Source organism: Cariama cristata, unplaced genomic scaffold, assembly GCF_000690535.1.
Source record: "Cariama cristata isolate BGI_N322 unplaced genomic scaffold, ASM69053v1 scaffold14468, whole genome shotgun sequence".
In the NCBI taxonomy this organism is placed as follows: Eukaryota; Metazoa; Chordata; class Aves; order Cariamiformes; family Cariamidae; genus Cariama; species Cariama cristata.
In genome coordinates, this window is record NW_009632985.1 from 18,286 (window position 1) to 34,091 (window position 15,806).

Consider the following 15,806-nt stretch of genomic DNA (forward strand, 5'->3'; position numbering starts at 1 on the left):
CGTTAGTATAGCTCATAATTATAGCTACTTTCTGCTGAAATTATGAGATGTATGAGGAAAATTTAAATCAATTTTACAGCAGACAAGTGGTATATCAGGACAAAAGTGCCATCTACTCTTTTTAAAGATTGTAAGACTTGGTTTTCTTTATTGAAGATCATTTTCTTCACTGTAATTACATTTCTTCAGTCCCTTTTTCTTAATCAGCAGGGAACAGTTGAACCCATTTCAGCTGCTCAGCATGCCTCCTCTTTAAGGGAAAAAAAAAATATTTTATCATACCTTTTAAAATGCCACTAGCAGCTCCTGGAATTCCTGCTATCTCAGAGACGTTGTTCATCAGGAAATATTCATCACAGTTCTCAGTGGTCAAGTTTGTACTGTGGCAGAAGAGCTCCCAAAGCTTAGAGGCCACAGTAATGTTATCCTTAACTATGGTTTTGGCACAAACATCAAACTGATCTCTTGACAGAGTCCTGTTGCCCAACATGCAAATTCTGGAAGGGAAACATGGAAAAACAGTGTTGTTATATAGTACTGGGAAAATGAAATGTGCCCTTCCCCATAATTCTTTTTTCATTTCACAGAAACTCCAAGTGGCTCTAGTCTGCTACATCATTTCTTAGCTTCAAAAAGATGGTGGTAGCAGGACAAAGATCATGTATCTGTTTCCTTTAAGGGTCAGAAGTATAAAGCTACTTTTCCAACAATTTTGAGAAGGTATAAAAAGCTACATCCGTGCGATTTATTGGAGTTGGTACATTTACCTTAAACAATGAAAGGGAAAGATTAGGCCACATTTTATTTATTTTCATTTTTTTTCAGTTAAACAGAACTACTGGAGTGGAAGAGATCTGAAGAATCCTAGCATTCAAACTACTAGATATTTAGAATATCTAAAGATATTTGGAATCAATTATGCTAGTTTCTGTATAGTATGACACAAATGACCCCTGACACTTTAGCTCTGGAATTAGGAACATACATTTCAATCACAATAAGCAAAGGTACTTCTTGTCAGAAGATACTATGCATAATTGCTAAAATCCTCCAGTGCCTGTTGTGTTTCACCTAACCACAAATATAGTTTATTCCAGCACTGTAAATTTTTTATCCACTTCTCCAAAGATGGTTCCACAAGACATGGTGATGTAATGTAACAGCCTGGTGCCACTAAAAGTTCATTCAGCTTCTTCTCCCAGTGCCAGAAAACACCTACTGAAAAAAAACCAACCTTGTTTCTTCCATTTTAATAAGTTTAATTGTTTCACAGGTCTTATCAGTCACTAAAGCCAGGAAAATGGAAGAGACAGGGCTATTTTTGTAGGGTTTGCAGGCCTGTGAACTGTAATTCAGAGAAGCCTTCCCCTCCAGAATTAAAAGTAAATACAATATCCAGTTACTTCAGCAAAAGAAAAAGGAATACAGCCCAAGGAAGAAAGATAGGGAGAACATTCAAGAACAATCCAAGAGATAATGAAGGGGAGTTAGAGACATTGTTTTATTTTTACTGCTGTAAACCTGCCACTGCTGTAAAACATTATAATCATTGGGCCCTAAATATCTAAAGGGAGCACTTGAGGGTTGTAACTACTTCGTTATGGTCACAACATTTTAAGATGTGAATAATTATGCAGACTCAACTCCTCTATTTCCATTCCATTCATCTCTTGTCAGCAGGATCAAGAAATACTGTTTGCATTTCTGGTAAAACACACATATCCACATTATTGCTGCTCCAGCTCTGAGTTTTAAGAAACCCTATGACACGTTTAACGGCCAACATGCCAAGGAGCATGTGTATCCACATTATTGCTGCTCCAGCTCCGAGTTTAAGAAACCCTATGACATGTTTAACGGCCAACATGCCAAGGAGCATGTGATGTGTTCAGAGCGAGGCTACCGATACGGCAGACTAATCCGCATTCAGACCAAGGGGAAGTTTTGCTGGAGCCTCAGCATGGCCCCACCATCACACCTCCCACATTCCTAAGAGGTGCCCTATTTCTCAGCAAGCAGCTGCATCACACCACCACAGTTTCCAACCACGAAGGCATCACGTCATGTCTGACCGACCTGGGGAAAATGGACCTGCCAAACTGCTTCCTACTAACTGCCATAAATAACGCATCAAAACTCTTGCTGAAATTTAACTCAGCAGCCGTAGGCTAAAATAATGGATTGTCTTTGTAGGAAGCAGAGAGATGTCAGCCTCCATCAATCTGCATACTCACCACGAGACTTCATTCTACTGAAACAGTTAAAGAATGTAATAATGCATTCATTTTAGACTAAGAAACTTCTATTCCATGAGCTCTGCATGCAGAAGACTATCACTGTCACTATATGTAGCTAAAAAAACCTGAAATCATTCACAAAAAAGGTAGCTTTGACAACGTATTAGGCACAAGTTTTAAGTAACTTCCATTGAACACTCCCCCCTTCCAGACCTGCAGGCAAAGCTATACCCCCATCCAGAAATATTACTCACGGAAATTCAGGTGGATCAAAGATGGACTTGATAGCTCCAGCATAAATGGACAGTATGGATATTACTACACAGGCCAAGAAGAGGGAAGCAAATTTGTTAACATATTTCACTCCTACAAAGACCACCACCGCCATTAGGATGAGGAATACAGTGCCATACACCCTCATGTTGTTTAGCATCGCACTGGATGCATCATGGGCACCGGATGGATGAAAAATTGCTGCTTGTGGCACAATGTATGTCTGAAACAAGAAGAAACCAAGCTGAAGGAACACAGGAACAGAACTCCACTTATGTTTTCACAAGAGCTTCCATTCTGGATACCCACTGAGTGTCTGCATCTTCCAAAGGGAAGTGGTACAGAATTGGACACTGAGAAACTGGAGACCTTCTGGTCTCTACCTGTAAATGTGTATACAAATATGGGACAAGAATACTGGGGTATTTTCTATATGCTATTTGACTTAAGAGCAGGACTACTCCAGTACTACTCACCAATAAAATCTCAATGGCACCAAGGATATACATTGCTCCTGCAAATGTTGTTCCCAAATAAAAGCACAGCCCTACAGCTCCACCAAACTCTGGGCCCAATGACCTGGATATCATGAAATAGGAACCACCAGCTGTGAAACAAGAAAAGTGAGAGTAAAATTATCGATTCTTTATTGTTATAAATTGTAAAATATTCACAACAAGTACACAACAAAATTATACACTGTGCATCTGTTTTTTTGGGGGTTCAACTGAAGTATCCTTTTGTTAGCACAGGGGTAACTAAAAACCAAATAATCTTTAGCCTAATTGATACTAAGAAGAAATACTAGATATGTACTCTGGCTTGAGCAAATTTCTCTGGAATAAAACTACATTAACAGCTTAAAGCAACTTTTTCTTAAAAAAAAAAAAAAAACACAAATGAGAAGTTTGCTAGCTACATTTACCTGGAACAACACCATTTGTGGCAATAGCACTCATTGATATGGTTGTCAGCATAGTCTGGGGAAAACAAGGAAAAGCAAGTGATTGTGTCAACAACATTTTTTGAAACATAACTTATTTCTTGATAGACTAAAGCTGCCACTGCATACAGGATACAATATTTCTATTTATTCTGCCTTGACAGGTCATTATCTGAAAGAAAACAAAGGCAGCAGGAATCATCAAGGTGTCGAGACTTTTGCTTGAGAGATGACCACTGCTTTATCAGATCAAATAATGGGTGTCTGCAGACAAAGCAAGATAAAAGAATGCAGGTGTCCCTCCATCTGCAGAGCTGAAATTTCAATAAAGGTCAGTCCAGCAAAGCAGGCAGCCATGACCTGGGACAGGCACAGAAAACAGCTCTTTGCCGAACAAACACTATTTTTAAGAATGTATCTATACTAGATATGGTTTGCCAGTTCAGAAATACTAGCAAAAAAAAAAAAAAAGAAATAATCACATGGCTACAAACATAGGAGAGGTGTCTAGCATAACTCGTGGCTTTTCTTTACACATGCATCTACAATACAGCCTCTCCAAGTTTCTCATTAGTTGCACAGAGGTTATGTCACATGCATTATTTTTCCCATATACTTACACAACAGCAGCAAAGTAACACAATCAGGAAAGACTGAAGAACTCCAGCCATTCCTACCATCCAAGTCAGCCGAAGGAAGAGAATAACCCCGAAGATATTCTGCATGCATGGTAAATACACCCCCATCAGGGTGCCCATGCTGGGTGACTGAAAAAAAAGTTTATTGACATTCATTAACTGGAATTATTCAAAGCACAGATAACCAAAAAAACTCCTACAACTTCAGTTGGTAGAACTGGTAGAAATCTGGGAAACTCAGGTAGACACACACAAATACTATTGTGCCGAACTTCCACAAAACATGAAGCAAATTCCAAACCCACGAATTTCTGAACAAAATGCTGCCCCTATCACATCTTCACATTTGAAGTAATGATACTCAGCATTTAACACCAATTACCAACAACAGAACAAACAAGTATTTAATTGTAGAACCACAGAGTTTCTAGTATGAAACCTGTTGAGTGCTGCAGACCCCGAGTAAGATAGAGCCCACCCTGGTCCCCAGAGTTTACAAATTAGTTTCATGGAAAATATACTTTTGTGATGTTACAACAAGAAAAGATGTGGAAGCAATCTGGAAAAAGGCATAATGTATTTTCTTCCATTTTATATACTCCATGTAAAAGTAACGATTCTAACCTTTCTTATGTTTAATGATAGCATCAGACTCTGAATTACTTTTGACAGTGACTGAGAAAATACAAGTTAGTTACGCGATTTCACAGGAACCACACATGACTAGAATTCAACATAGTAGCTTGCAGAATTCTCCTTTGCCCAGTTAGTTACTGTCAGAGGATAGTCAGATCCAAAACAATGATATCAAAATGCCACTGATAAGAGGTTTATTTCAAGGAAAACAAAAGCGTTCCCTGCATTGGAACACCTGGCACTAGCAGCATTTCAGAGTCCTAAATCTCTGTGGTTTCCTGCCAAGACATTTCATTGCTTCTGCTTTCTGAGGTTTTCTTTTGCCTTTAAAATTATACAGAGTGCTGCAACATAAGGGGAATAGAGAGTGTAACTTCTCAAAGGCTCATCCTTTTTCATACTTCTTTCTATAAATAAACCTGAACTCCAAAACATATTACAGATAGATAGCATTTAAAGAAACCCACGAACAATCATCTAAATGAGAAGGATATTAAAGGGAGGTGGCAACACTCATTCAGGTCTGACTCCACATAGCATTAACTAAATGCAAAAATAAATAGGCCACATGCACCCTTATAGACAAATCAGTCATGAATCAAAAGCAATAGTACTTAAGACAAGCATAGTACTCTTAAACCACTAAAATAGCTGTCAAAAACTTTGTTCTCGCCTTGTCTTCACTATGGAAAAATATAGTTACCTAAGGTAAGCCAAGAGTGTATTTTATTACACAAAGGAAAATCCTAGAAGAATCAAATGGTTGTAAGATCACCAGGTCAAAATAAGCAACCTAGGAATTTAGTGCTTCAACTTGCAATTACACGTTACAATTTGAAATTTCCTCATCTGCATTAGGAATCTGCCCTGCCAGAGACAAAAGAAAACCGTGCCTAGGAATCTGACCTGAACAGTTCTTTGCTAGAAAGGCCAGGAATTGCCGACTGAATTTTCTGAAGTCAGCTTTGAATTCCTTATGTGACCAAACCTAAATCAGACCAATCAGTCTTTCCCCACACACATTTCAACTCAGGTGAACCTCCTGAACTAAAGTGGGGAACAGAACCACGTGCTGGTGGTTCGCAATGGACTTACCTTATGAGGCCGACCAGCATGGGGCGAGAGAACTCAGCTGTTCCAATGCCACAGTACAAAAAAAAATCCCTAAAACACCACCTGCCATTTGTACAAAAATTACCACCCTACAGAACTAACCTGTCAGCTTTCTCAAAATTATGCATAAGGACAAAAGGAATTGTTGTCTTCTAACAGACATGACACTTGTACATAAGTATCCTGATCAGGGTAAGGTAAGAATTTTTAAATGAGTTGCTCCAGTGCTACAGTGAAGGAAGATCTTCTCAGGGTATTCTTTCTAGCGTGTCTGTTTCCTCAAGAAGGGGTTTAGATACTTTTGATTCAAACATCTTCATCTGGTTCACATTGTGTCTTCAACTGCATAAACATTAACTGAAAAAGGACTAAATACCATTGCCAGGCACTGGGCAGATTTTGCCCTGCAAAAGGACTTCCCATTGTCACATTACTGTACTCTTTGCCAATCTTAAGGGGACGTTCCACATAATTTTATCATCCCTCTGACCATTCTTCCGTCAGTCACTCCCCCTCACACGCACTGAACCCAGCAGCCAGCACCAAGTGAGTCTATCAGATTTCCTGGGAAAAGGAAAGAAACTCCTAGGCAGGAGAAGCAAGAGGAGCACAGTTAGTATATATTCTACTGACAGTCTTCCAAACACTATCAAAGCAGGTGAGCTTTCAGCCTTTACACATCTTTACAGACCTTTACAGATCACCCAACACCTGCTTCCTTTGCATTGGAATTCACCTTAGCTCAGCTCTTTCCCATCTTCTGCCCCACGTGGTCCCTGCAGCTTCGCCCTACTGTTCAGCATCTTCTCGCCCTCCCTCTTCAGTGACCTCTTGTGCATCTCAAGTGACAAGCTAACTTCAGCCATGGAGGAAGAGAAATTGTCCATTAGTTGTACGGTTACGAGACTACTGCAGAGCAGAGCGGCCTAGGAAATGCCTGTCTGCCTGCAGACAAAACCCAAGCCTCAGCATTACTAAGTGTACCTCAGGCATAAGAGTTTACTCTGGATTTTCTTATCCTGTGGAATAAAAAATACTGGTATGAAAGAATGATCCACAAATACTACTTGAACCAGCTGGCTCACAGAAATATTTAACACCCGTAATCTGCAGTGACTTGACCCTTTTTTATAGCATCTTATAATCAGTAAGTGATACTAAACCGGTGCTGAAGTCTCAACAGAATGCTATCTGAAATAAGAAGGGTATTATGTGCAGCCTCAAGAGCTACAACATGAAAAAAAAATTAACACCCCATGCTGCATAAAAGAAATAAAACCCAAAGACATTTTGAAGAACGCTGTTTTAGATCAACCAAGAACGGACAGCAAAATCTCAAAAACAGTCTTAATTTCAGTGATGCAGATCATGTTTCCATTTACTCTAACCAGCTGCAGACAGAAAACTGATACAAATATTGATCTGAGTCTGAAGGACACTATTTCCCTTGCGCCAGCGTGATGGGTTATCAAAGCACTTGGCTGCAGGGCTCAGGGACATTGATCGGTAACGACGGCTCTTACGCTTGCTCTGTAGCATGAGTACAGAGAGCAGCAGAAATGAACGGCCTTATGATACATGAACTAAAATAGTTAATCTAATTTTTTCCATCATGAGATGGGGATGTTTTTATAGCACTGCAATTATTAAGTGCTTTAATACAAGACTCTATTTAAAAAAGATAAAAAGCAACCCAATTTCTACCCTATTACATAGAATAGTGTCAATTTTATCCAATGTGTATCTAAGGCAGAATGCTACTATCAAAAATATTTAATGGGAATGCTGAAACAGGGCAGGCAATCTGTTTATATTAAGCTGTTTTGCACTGAAATTGTCCTGATCTTCATTTGCATCTTCCACAACCTCTGCAGCAATTACTCCAAGAGATTAGGAGGGGGATGGATAGTCACGTAATGCATTCTCCAGAGTTTGTGGAAATGTTCAGGTCTCTTTTGGTCTTGTCACTGTAGAAAGCAGGTGCTGACAACAACAATCTCCACAAGCTAAAGCACATCATTCTCTAGTCCCTTGAGCTTAACCTTTGGAAGAGAGATCTCATTTTTTCAATACCCACCCCTCAGAGATTTGGCCACTTCATGTGCACGCAACTACCTTGTCTCTTTTTTTTGTGCCTGTTTTTTTTGTTGGTTTGGGTTTCATGTGGTTTGGTTTTGGGTTGGGATTTTTTTGTCAGTTGAATGGCTATGATTTGTTGGGCAGGGGTGTGCTAGGTCACAAAAAGGTATTCACCAAGAGACCTGTCTTACCTGCTCAGATGGAGAATTCTCCATATATTTAATATAATTATGTTCACGTACTGAAAGGACTGCTTTCTTCATTCAATTTTTGAATACCAGATCTAGAGTATGCTCACCCTCCTTGCTCCCGTTCTTGTCTATGAGGTGCCAATTCCAGTAAGTGACACATCAGGACAGGCAGCTTGCCCTTTGTCACACTGGCTGGGTATGCGTTTGCTGAGCATACCCAGTACAGCATTCAGCAAAGAGTCAGTTAACAGCGCTGGCACTTAAAACCAGAACCTCCTATTGTGCTGGGGTGGATATTCATGCTTCTGCACTAATTCTCAAATGGGAAGGCTAAGGTAACAGCAGTGCATTGATTTATACTTCAAAGCTGATTAAAAACAAATGTGTAGAAGAATCCCATTTGCACAGTTTCTGGATATCTTCAATCCATAGCATTGTACAGTTACTGCTTTTGGATTTCTTGGTTTTAACGGTTATAATTATTGGCTGAGTTAATATTCAACCTTCTCATATTCTACAAGATTTTTAAAATTTCATATTGCTTATGGCAAGAGAGGGAGAAGAAATTCAAACTCCAGTTATGATATCGCAGCTGATGTAATTCATCCCAGAGACAAACATGCCAGGCAAAGATTCACTTAAGGAAACTGCAGTGTTGACACAGAAAATACTGAGATATTAACACCGGATTGTCACTTTTGGAATGGTTACTCAACCCATTCTACAAAAAACATCTGAAGTCTGCAAACACACATTTTTGGGACACAGGAAAGCATAATTCAGAACAACCCAGGTATTAAGCCCAAACTCTATTTTGCCACAGAAGCATAGCTTTAATAAGGACAACAGTCCTTTTTTATGGCAGTAGACAGCTCGAATATATACAAGTGTTTACAGAAATCATACCTAGATGTAGAAATATTAACACCAAACCTTATATGTTACTCTACCAGGGATTTAAAACAACTTCTCAGTTTCCCGTTATTTGCCCCATTTTTACCTCATGAAGCTATACTGCATTGGCTTTAACCAACTTTATGCTACAGACCCATCACCAAATTCTCCCAATTCTTTTTCCAACAGGGAAGTAAGTGACTGGCTTTTGGATTAGATTGCATCTTACCCTGGTATTCTGGTCAGGCAACTCATAAGGAAATAAACAGCAAAAGTAATCAGAACTTTCTCAAAAATAGTCAGGACTGTACCTATTGTATCCCCCTCCATTCTATTTTTGTTAGGGTAATAATCAATCTGGTTTTGATCGTAAGAGGTTGAACATTATTTTAGATTATGCAATAACACCATATTAACAGCTGATGCCTGACATTATTCCCACCAAAAGCATGCTAAGACAGAGATGCAGCTGACATTTTGTATTAGTAATGCAAAGGTAAAAACTTCGGACAGACTCAGCAATTAGTATAACACCAAGTACCACACAAAAGAAATTCACAATTAAAATCTTCAAATTACTTTTTTAATGTAAGCTTATAGTACCAGAATGCATTTACTGTACTGAGACGACCTTCACTCAGTTTGCAATGTCGTATTAACCACGACATTACAGCACTTTAGTGCATGTGGTCTCAGATAAAATTAAATTTTAAGCTTCACGTTGACTAAACAACTTTCTTAACCCCAGTGTAAAACCATGCAGAGTAAGGAACTGGAGTGTGAGTAAGGGAGCTGGAATTCGGCATTCAGCATGGAGTAACATGCATTCCCTTTGAGAACAACGTGCTGGTTTTCAACATTATCACTGCCATCTCCTTCTGAAACAGCTCAAACTTTGACAGGACAGTACTACAAAATCTGTAGAATTCCAATCACTAGCTTAGCTTTTCAGAAAACTTTCTTTTGACAAAATTTGCAAGCAAACTGACAGGCCTGCAAGTGCCAGAAAATGCAACCATACCACTTGAGGGTTTAGCACTAACTGAAACACTTGCCGGACTGCCAGAACACTAAGAGCAGCAGCTATGTTCTAACATAGCCCTCCAGAGAGAAATCTAACTACTGACAATCAAACCCCACCTTCTACCTAGTTATTACAAGGCCAGCCCAAATGGGTTAACCGTCTAAATACTGACCCTTTGGGGCAGAATTCAGTTGCCTAAGTGCCTAACACCAGAATGACTCTTGAGCTGCCCCAGGGTGTCCAATCTGACCTCCACCCACTGCTCCAGAAGGGTGTTGTCTCCTGCAAGTCCTGTGTCATACCTACCAGGCTTGTAGAGATCTGTCTGATACTGCTGGGCAGTTAAAACAGCACTAGGAAGAAGCTGGGGCTTTTGTTTTGTTGTTTATTCGATTTGCCACTAAAAGCCTATCCTCCTTATCTGCTGCTTAACCACTACCTACAGAGTTCTATGTGATTTCTTTGCAACACTGTCATGGCTCCTGGCAGAGGTTGAGATAAAGCAGAAAGGACTCGAGCTACCCCAAAATCACATAGGGAATCATCCCGTTCATCAGCTGGCCATGAAAAGAATCTTTACTTACTTTTGATACTTTCTTCTTTGAGCCATCAGTACTTTCTGCTTCTTCATGTTCCTTAACACCTTGGGTAAGATTTGTGTAGTTGACCAACTTGCCAAGCAGAGATGACACTTTCGGTCGTATATCAAGTTCTTCCTGTGGAAGAAGACAACTAGTCAACCTCTGCAATTCACAGCATTTACAAAGAGTGGCCTGGGTCATGCCTTCCTTGGGATGCATGAGGCTGTCAGGGAACACACCAGGAAAATCACTCAGAGAATGACAGAATATTTCATTGTGCCTGAACCACTGAAGAGAGGATTTAGTTTTCTAGAAGGAGGGCAACTCTGACAGGAAAAGGCTATGCCAACAGGTCTGCACTGTATGCATCCTTCTCCTTCGGTGCTGAAAAGCATGAATTAAGCAATGAAAAGCAATAAAGAAGTCTGAGCCTTGGGACTGTAAGAAAATGAATGTGTACCTTGCATGTATCTCTAATGTCAGCCTACATCAACAGATGTACTTTTAAAAAGGTCAAGTTGCCAAACAAATCAGAGATTTAGTGATCAAACTCCGGTCACTTTAGGCATGCAAGCACTCTGATAATTTTATTACATTTTGCAAACTATGTCATCTAATTCGTGTGGATCTAGATAAAAATCTCAAAAGTCACATGTATGGAGGCCTCACACCTTTACATTCATCCCATCCAACTTTTGTTTCTGAAAGTAAATTTAAGGGAAAAAAAGAAAAAAAAAAAATCAGAACAAAATCATTCTCTTCCTCTTTCTCTTTGAAATGAAAATGTCTTGTTGCACAGTAAGTAATGCATGGTAAAGAGAAACAACTTTCTACATAGGAAGTAAAAAATTATTAAGAAAGATTTCACTGTCTGGAGTCTTATCATATTTTCATGTATCATCACGAACAGTTTCTGGCAGGATCGGTAGCGTTATTTGCTTTGTACCTGATGCAGAAATTGACGCCGAGTGGTTAAATGGATGCCATGAGCCAAGCACCCCTTTTCTCACTCCTTCCTCTGATCCAATCTGCAGTTCACATCTTTAAAATCCTGATTACAATTCCTTCCAGAAAGAGGTTGAGGCAACACGTGCTTTCTGTTCAGGAGAGCAGCATGGCCTTTGGGATGCTCCTCCCTCTCTTTAGTACCACAGAAAGAGCCTGCAGACCTGGTGTGGTACTGTGTTACTGCGTATGAAAAAGGCAGGGCTGTGACTAGCAGCGGCCAGGCCACAAGTGGCCAACTCTCCACGACCTACAGGCGAGTTTATCCTGATCACAGATTTACCGTGCCTTGGAGGGAGGAGACCCCACAGCTGGGAGCACGCTTCAAAGTCTTTTAGCTCAAGCACGCTGCCTGCAAACGTGGTTGTACCATTTCCACGGTGAGCTCCTATCTAGCAGCAGGTCACTTGTACTTGCCCAGGCTCTATGCCACGCAGCTGCACTCCGCAGGCGCCAGCCTGGGGGGGTGTAGAGCCAGCTCAGGCTGCCCCACACCGAGTTCCCAGAATGGCAAACATGGAGTACATGCTGTCAGTACTGCTGTGGAGCTGTAACTCTGAAGCCCAGCTGGAAAGCAGCTGCAGAGCCACGCAAAGACTCTGCACCACTGCCCAGCACCTGAGCTTCTGAAAACATTTTTTAGAAACTTCATCTTAGCGCACCATGATATATTTGCACTTAATGCCATGCCAGCGAGGTGGGGATGTAAAGGAGGATTCTGCTGGACTTGGGTGTGGCTCCAACTGGCCCCTCACTTGAGGGTCTGGTCCTCCTTACTTCCACATGGAGTCATACCTCTCTGCCTCACAGTCCCGAGTGGTTGTAATATCTGAGCTTTTTCATCACACAGGATATCTCTGCCTACTGGTACCTCAGACAACAGACATACACCCACAAAAAAGCGGGGGCCACCCAAAAAAAAGGGGGGGGGGGGGGGCGGGAACCCCATATTACTGATATACTGCAACTGAAATACAAGACACGCAGGTTAACCTGAGTACCTGCATTTAGGCACTCTCCTACAGAATAACATGGTCCTTCTTAACACAGTAAGTCAGCACATGCTCATTTTCCACACTGATTATCCCACAGTGCCACAGCTTCACCATTTAAATTATTCAGGTCACCTCCAGTATGTTATATTTTGTTACGTTGTAGACATACCCCTAAACACACCGATGGCTTTTAGATTTGTCATGCAGCACGAGTTAGGGACCAACTTACTGCCTGGGACTTTGCAATGCCCTGTCTTCCACGTAATACGATGTGCTCAATCCCTCCCATCTTGGAAGATCACAAATTACATTAGAAGTACAAAAAGCAGTTAGAAGTTACCTCAAACAAGGCCAGATTTCTGTCATAGTAATCACCTCCCTTGCCAGCTTCTGAACTGTTCAGGAAAGGACTGTTTTCTTTATGGTTGCCATGACCTGCAAGGAAAAAAAGAAGCAGGTTTTGATAAGAGCAGAAAGACAGACTTTGTAACCTTCACACAAACCATAGGGAATAAACTTGTTTGGTCAATTGAATCTGTTTCTTTTTAGTATCTAAAGTTATGCAATGTTAACAATATCAGAGGTGTCAGTCTCAAGGTGGGGTTATATCTATTTCTACTCCTCCATTTTCATTAAAATAGAATAAGAAGTCACCTCAATGTAAAATTTACAAGTAGGGTCACAGATAGAACAGTCTTTGTGCCTTTATTCTCTAATCTTCCCTTTTATACCCATTTCTTATATAGAACAGCAACAAGTGAAAAGACAGTTCTTGTGCACTTAGGAATCATTACTAAGGCGAAGAGCAACTTTTTAGCAGTATGTCCAAAGAGATTAGGTAGATTTAGTAAGACTAAACAATTCAAAGACTAGGTTCTGTTATTGCAATACAGGTAAATATCAACCAAAGCCCCTCCTTTTTTGTTGTTGGTGGTGCTTTTTTCTCGTTTGCCTTTTTTACTATGCCCACTAATCCTAGACTCCAAGCACGCTCACTTCATGATGCCTTTACCCTTACTGTGTTTTGAACATTCAGACTGTGCATTCTTCCGACTCCTCTTATGCTTTTAAGTTAAAACCTAAAGTCAAGTGCAGGAAAAGCAAAGCATTCAAATATGCCATGAACAATGTTAAGAAAAAAATAACATGGAAGATCAGTAGAGCTTTTTGTATCAACTAGCAACTTAAAAAAAAAAAAGCACTGTAGTATAAAATGAGCTCTGGAGAGAAAAAAAAAAAAAAGATTAAACTGACTCTAGTACTCAGAAGTTCTCAGACCTGTGGCTCCCATTACATTCTGCTTGACAAAGAAAAATTCCTTTCTTTTGTCTGTAACTCTTCACTCCCTTCTCTTTCAGCCAATATAAATTAAAGAGATTTCCAAGAGTATCTCCTTAAGAAAGGATCACTCCAAGCAATACTTTTTTTCCTATTTATAAAAAAAAAAGTAACCACTAAAGAAATTGAAAATGAAAGAAAAAACTGATTATCTCAAATGAAAATATTGCAAGTTAAAGAAGTACTGTACACTGAATACATAAAAAGCAAGAGACTGAACAGCTGGATTTTTTGGTCCATATTTTCAGTGACTACGGTAATCAATTCAACAAGGCTACACTAAATTATTTTAATATAATTGAAGTGGAAGTATCTCTGCATTTTGAAATCTGAACCAACTTACAAGATGAACCTAACAAGCAAATAGAAGACTCCTCCCCTACAGACAGTGACCACCATATACCGCACTGTTACAAAAGTAATTGCTATAAGCGAAAAAATTATGAGAAAGTTCAGTACTGCTCTTACCGAGGGGAAGGGTTGCACGGAAAGAAACACAATTTGCTGGAAATTGCTGACAGGTGCTTTGATCAAAACTGTTGGAAAAACAATATTCACAAACAGAGGTCTTTTTTAAGCTTCTGGAAGTAAACACCTAGCTGACCAAAAATATTTGTAGATAGCAGTGTACTGTTTACATGCCTATTGCTTTTCTCACAGCCCTGACAACTACCACCAAAACGTTAATTGGCAGCTGCCTTACACCAGCTTACTTGCTGAGCCCACCTACATGCAAGAGATGTTCATATTGCTGTACATTGCAGAATTTTTTGCACTACTAGAAAAGTATCAGTAAGTTTAGTAACACAGCATCAAAACAAAATGTTTATCCACTTCAGCAAAGGTAAATATTTACTAAAAATCTGCAACAACTACTTGCTTGCTGTATTTGTTATGCCTGTATTGGCAGAAGGAGTAGAGAAGATCAATTTTGTTGCAGTATGCATTGTAAGCTGTGCTGCAGTCCGTTCAATCCCATTGTGGTTGAACTGCGTTTGCAATTTGTGCTGAGGAAATGGGAGTTATCTGCCATATAGGTTTTACTCATTAAGTTAGACACAGGCACAAATGATAATGACAACATCAACAGAAGTACCGTCTACTTGATTCTTCAAGACTTCGGTCTTTGCAGTATCTTCTCATCATTACACTTACCAAACACCCCAAGGTCATGAGTAACTTTGGTTGGTGTTCTCATTTCCCATACACTAGATGACCATTTCCTCAACAAGAATCACAAATGTACTTTGACAAAACAGAACAGAACAGACTGCAGCACAGTATATAATATGTACTGCAAGAAAAGAATGTGTCTAGTATATTCCATCTGCCAATGAGCAATACAGGCAGCTTCAGAGAGACTTACTTGCCTGGGAAGAGCTTATTATCTCCATCAATTTTGGAAGAGAGCAGAGGTGACCTCGGAAAGCTACTCTGGGGAATTCTTGCCCCAGCTTCACCCAAGGACAGTTTACATTCCAAAGCATGAACTCTCCTGGGCAAGCACCACCTTGTGACATGCGTACAGTTTTCCACATTCTTAAGTTATCAAGTCTTTGGTCTTGGACAGTAGCTATGTGGTGTTAGTTTTCATCATGCAAGATTGTTTTGCAAGGAACATTTCTTAAAGAGGGAGCTATCCACTCTGCAACAGAGAATTATTTGTTTGCCTTAGTCCCTAATTAATCTCAATTTTTGAGGTAGGCAAGCCTCAGTTCCAAGTAGGTTAATGTTTCCTCTTCACTTGTTTTATTGCTTCTCAGTCTTCGTTATCTTTTGACAATTAAGGCATTTTATTTCTGAATGTTACCAGTTCTCTTCCAAAGCAAGTAATTCTATTTGCAGCCACCACTACAATT

At 39.9% G+C, this 15,806-nt stretch overlaps 1 protein-coding gene across 1 annotated transcript in view; it reads right to left on the reverse strand.

The window, feature by feature from the left end:
• Nucleotides 1-15,485, reverse strand: part of SLC12A4 (solute carrier family 12 (potassium/chloride transporter), member 4) — a 31,887-nt gene extending 16,402 nt beyond the window's left edge. The window contains exons 1-8 of the mRNA XM_009706580.1: nt 15,314-15,485; nt 12,950-13,044; nt 10,613-10,744; nt 4,074-4,220; nt 3,436-3,490; nt 2,987-3,117; nt 2,492-2,733; nt 283-497 (exon numbers count right to left, since the gene is read on the reverse strand). Of these exons, the coding sequence (XP_009704882.1) occupies nt 283-497; nt 2,492-2,733; nt 2,987-3,117; nt 3,436-3,490; nt 4,074-4,220; nt 10,613-10,744; nt 12,950-13,044; nt 15,314-15,485 (1,189 nt within the window). The remainder of the gene's footprint in view (nt 1-282; nt 498-2,491; nt 2,734-2,986; nt 3,118-3,435; nt 3,491-4,073; nt 4,221-10,612; nt 10,745-12,949; nt 13,045-15,313) is intronic.
• Between the last annotated feature and the right edge of the window lie 321 nt (nt 15,486-15,806).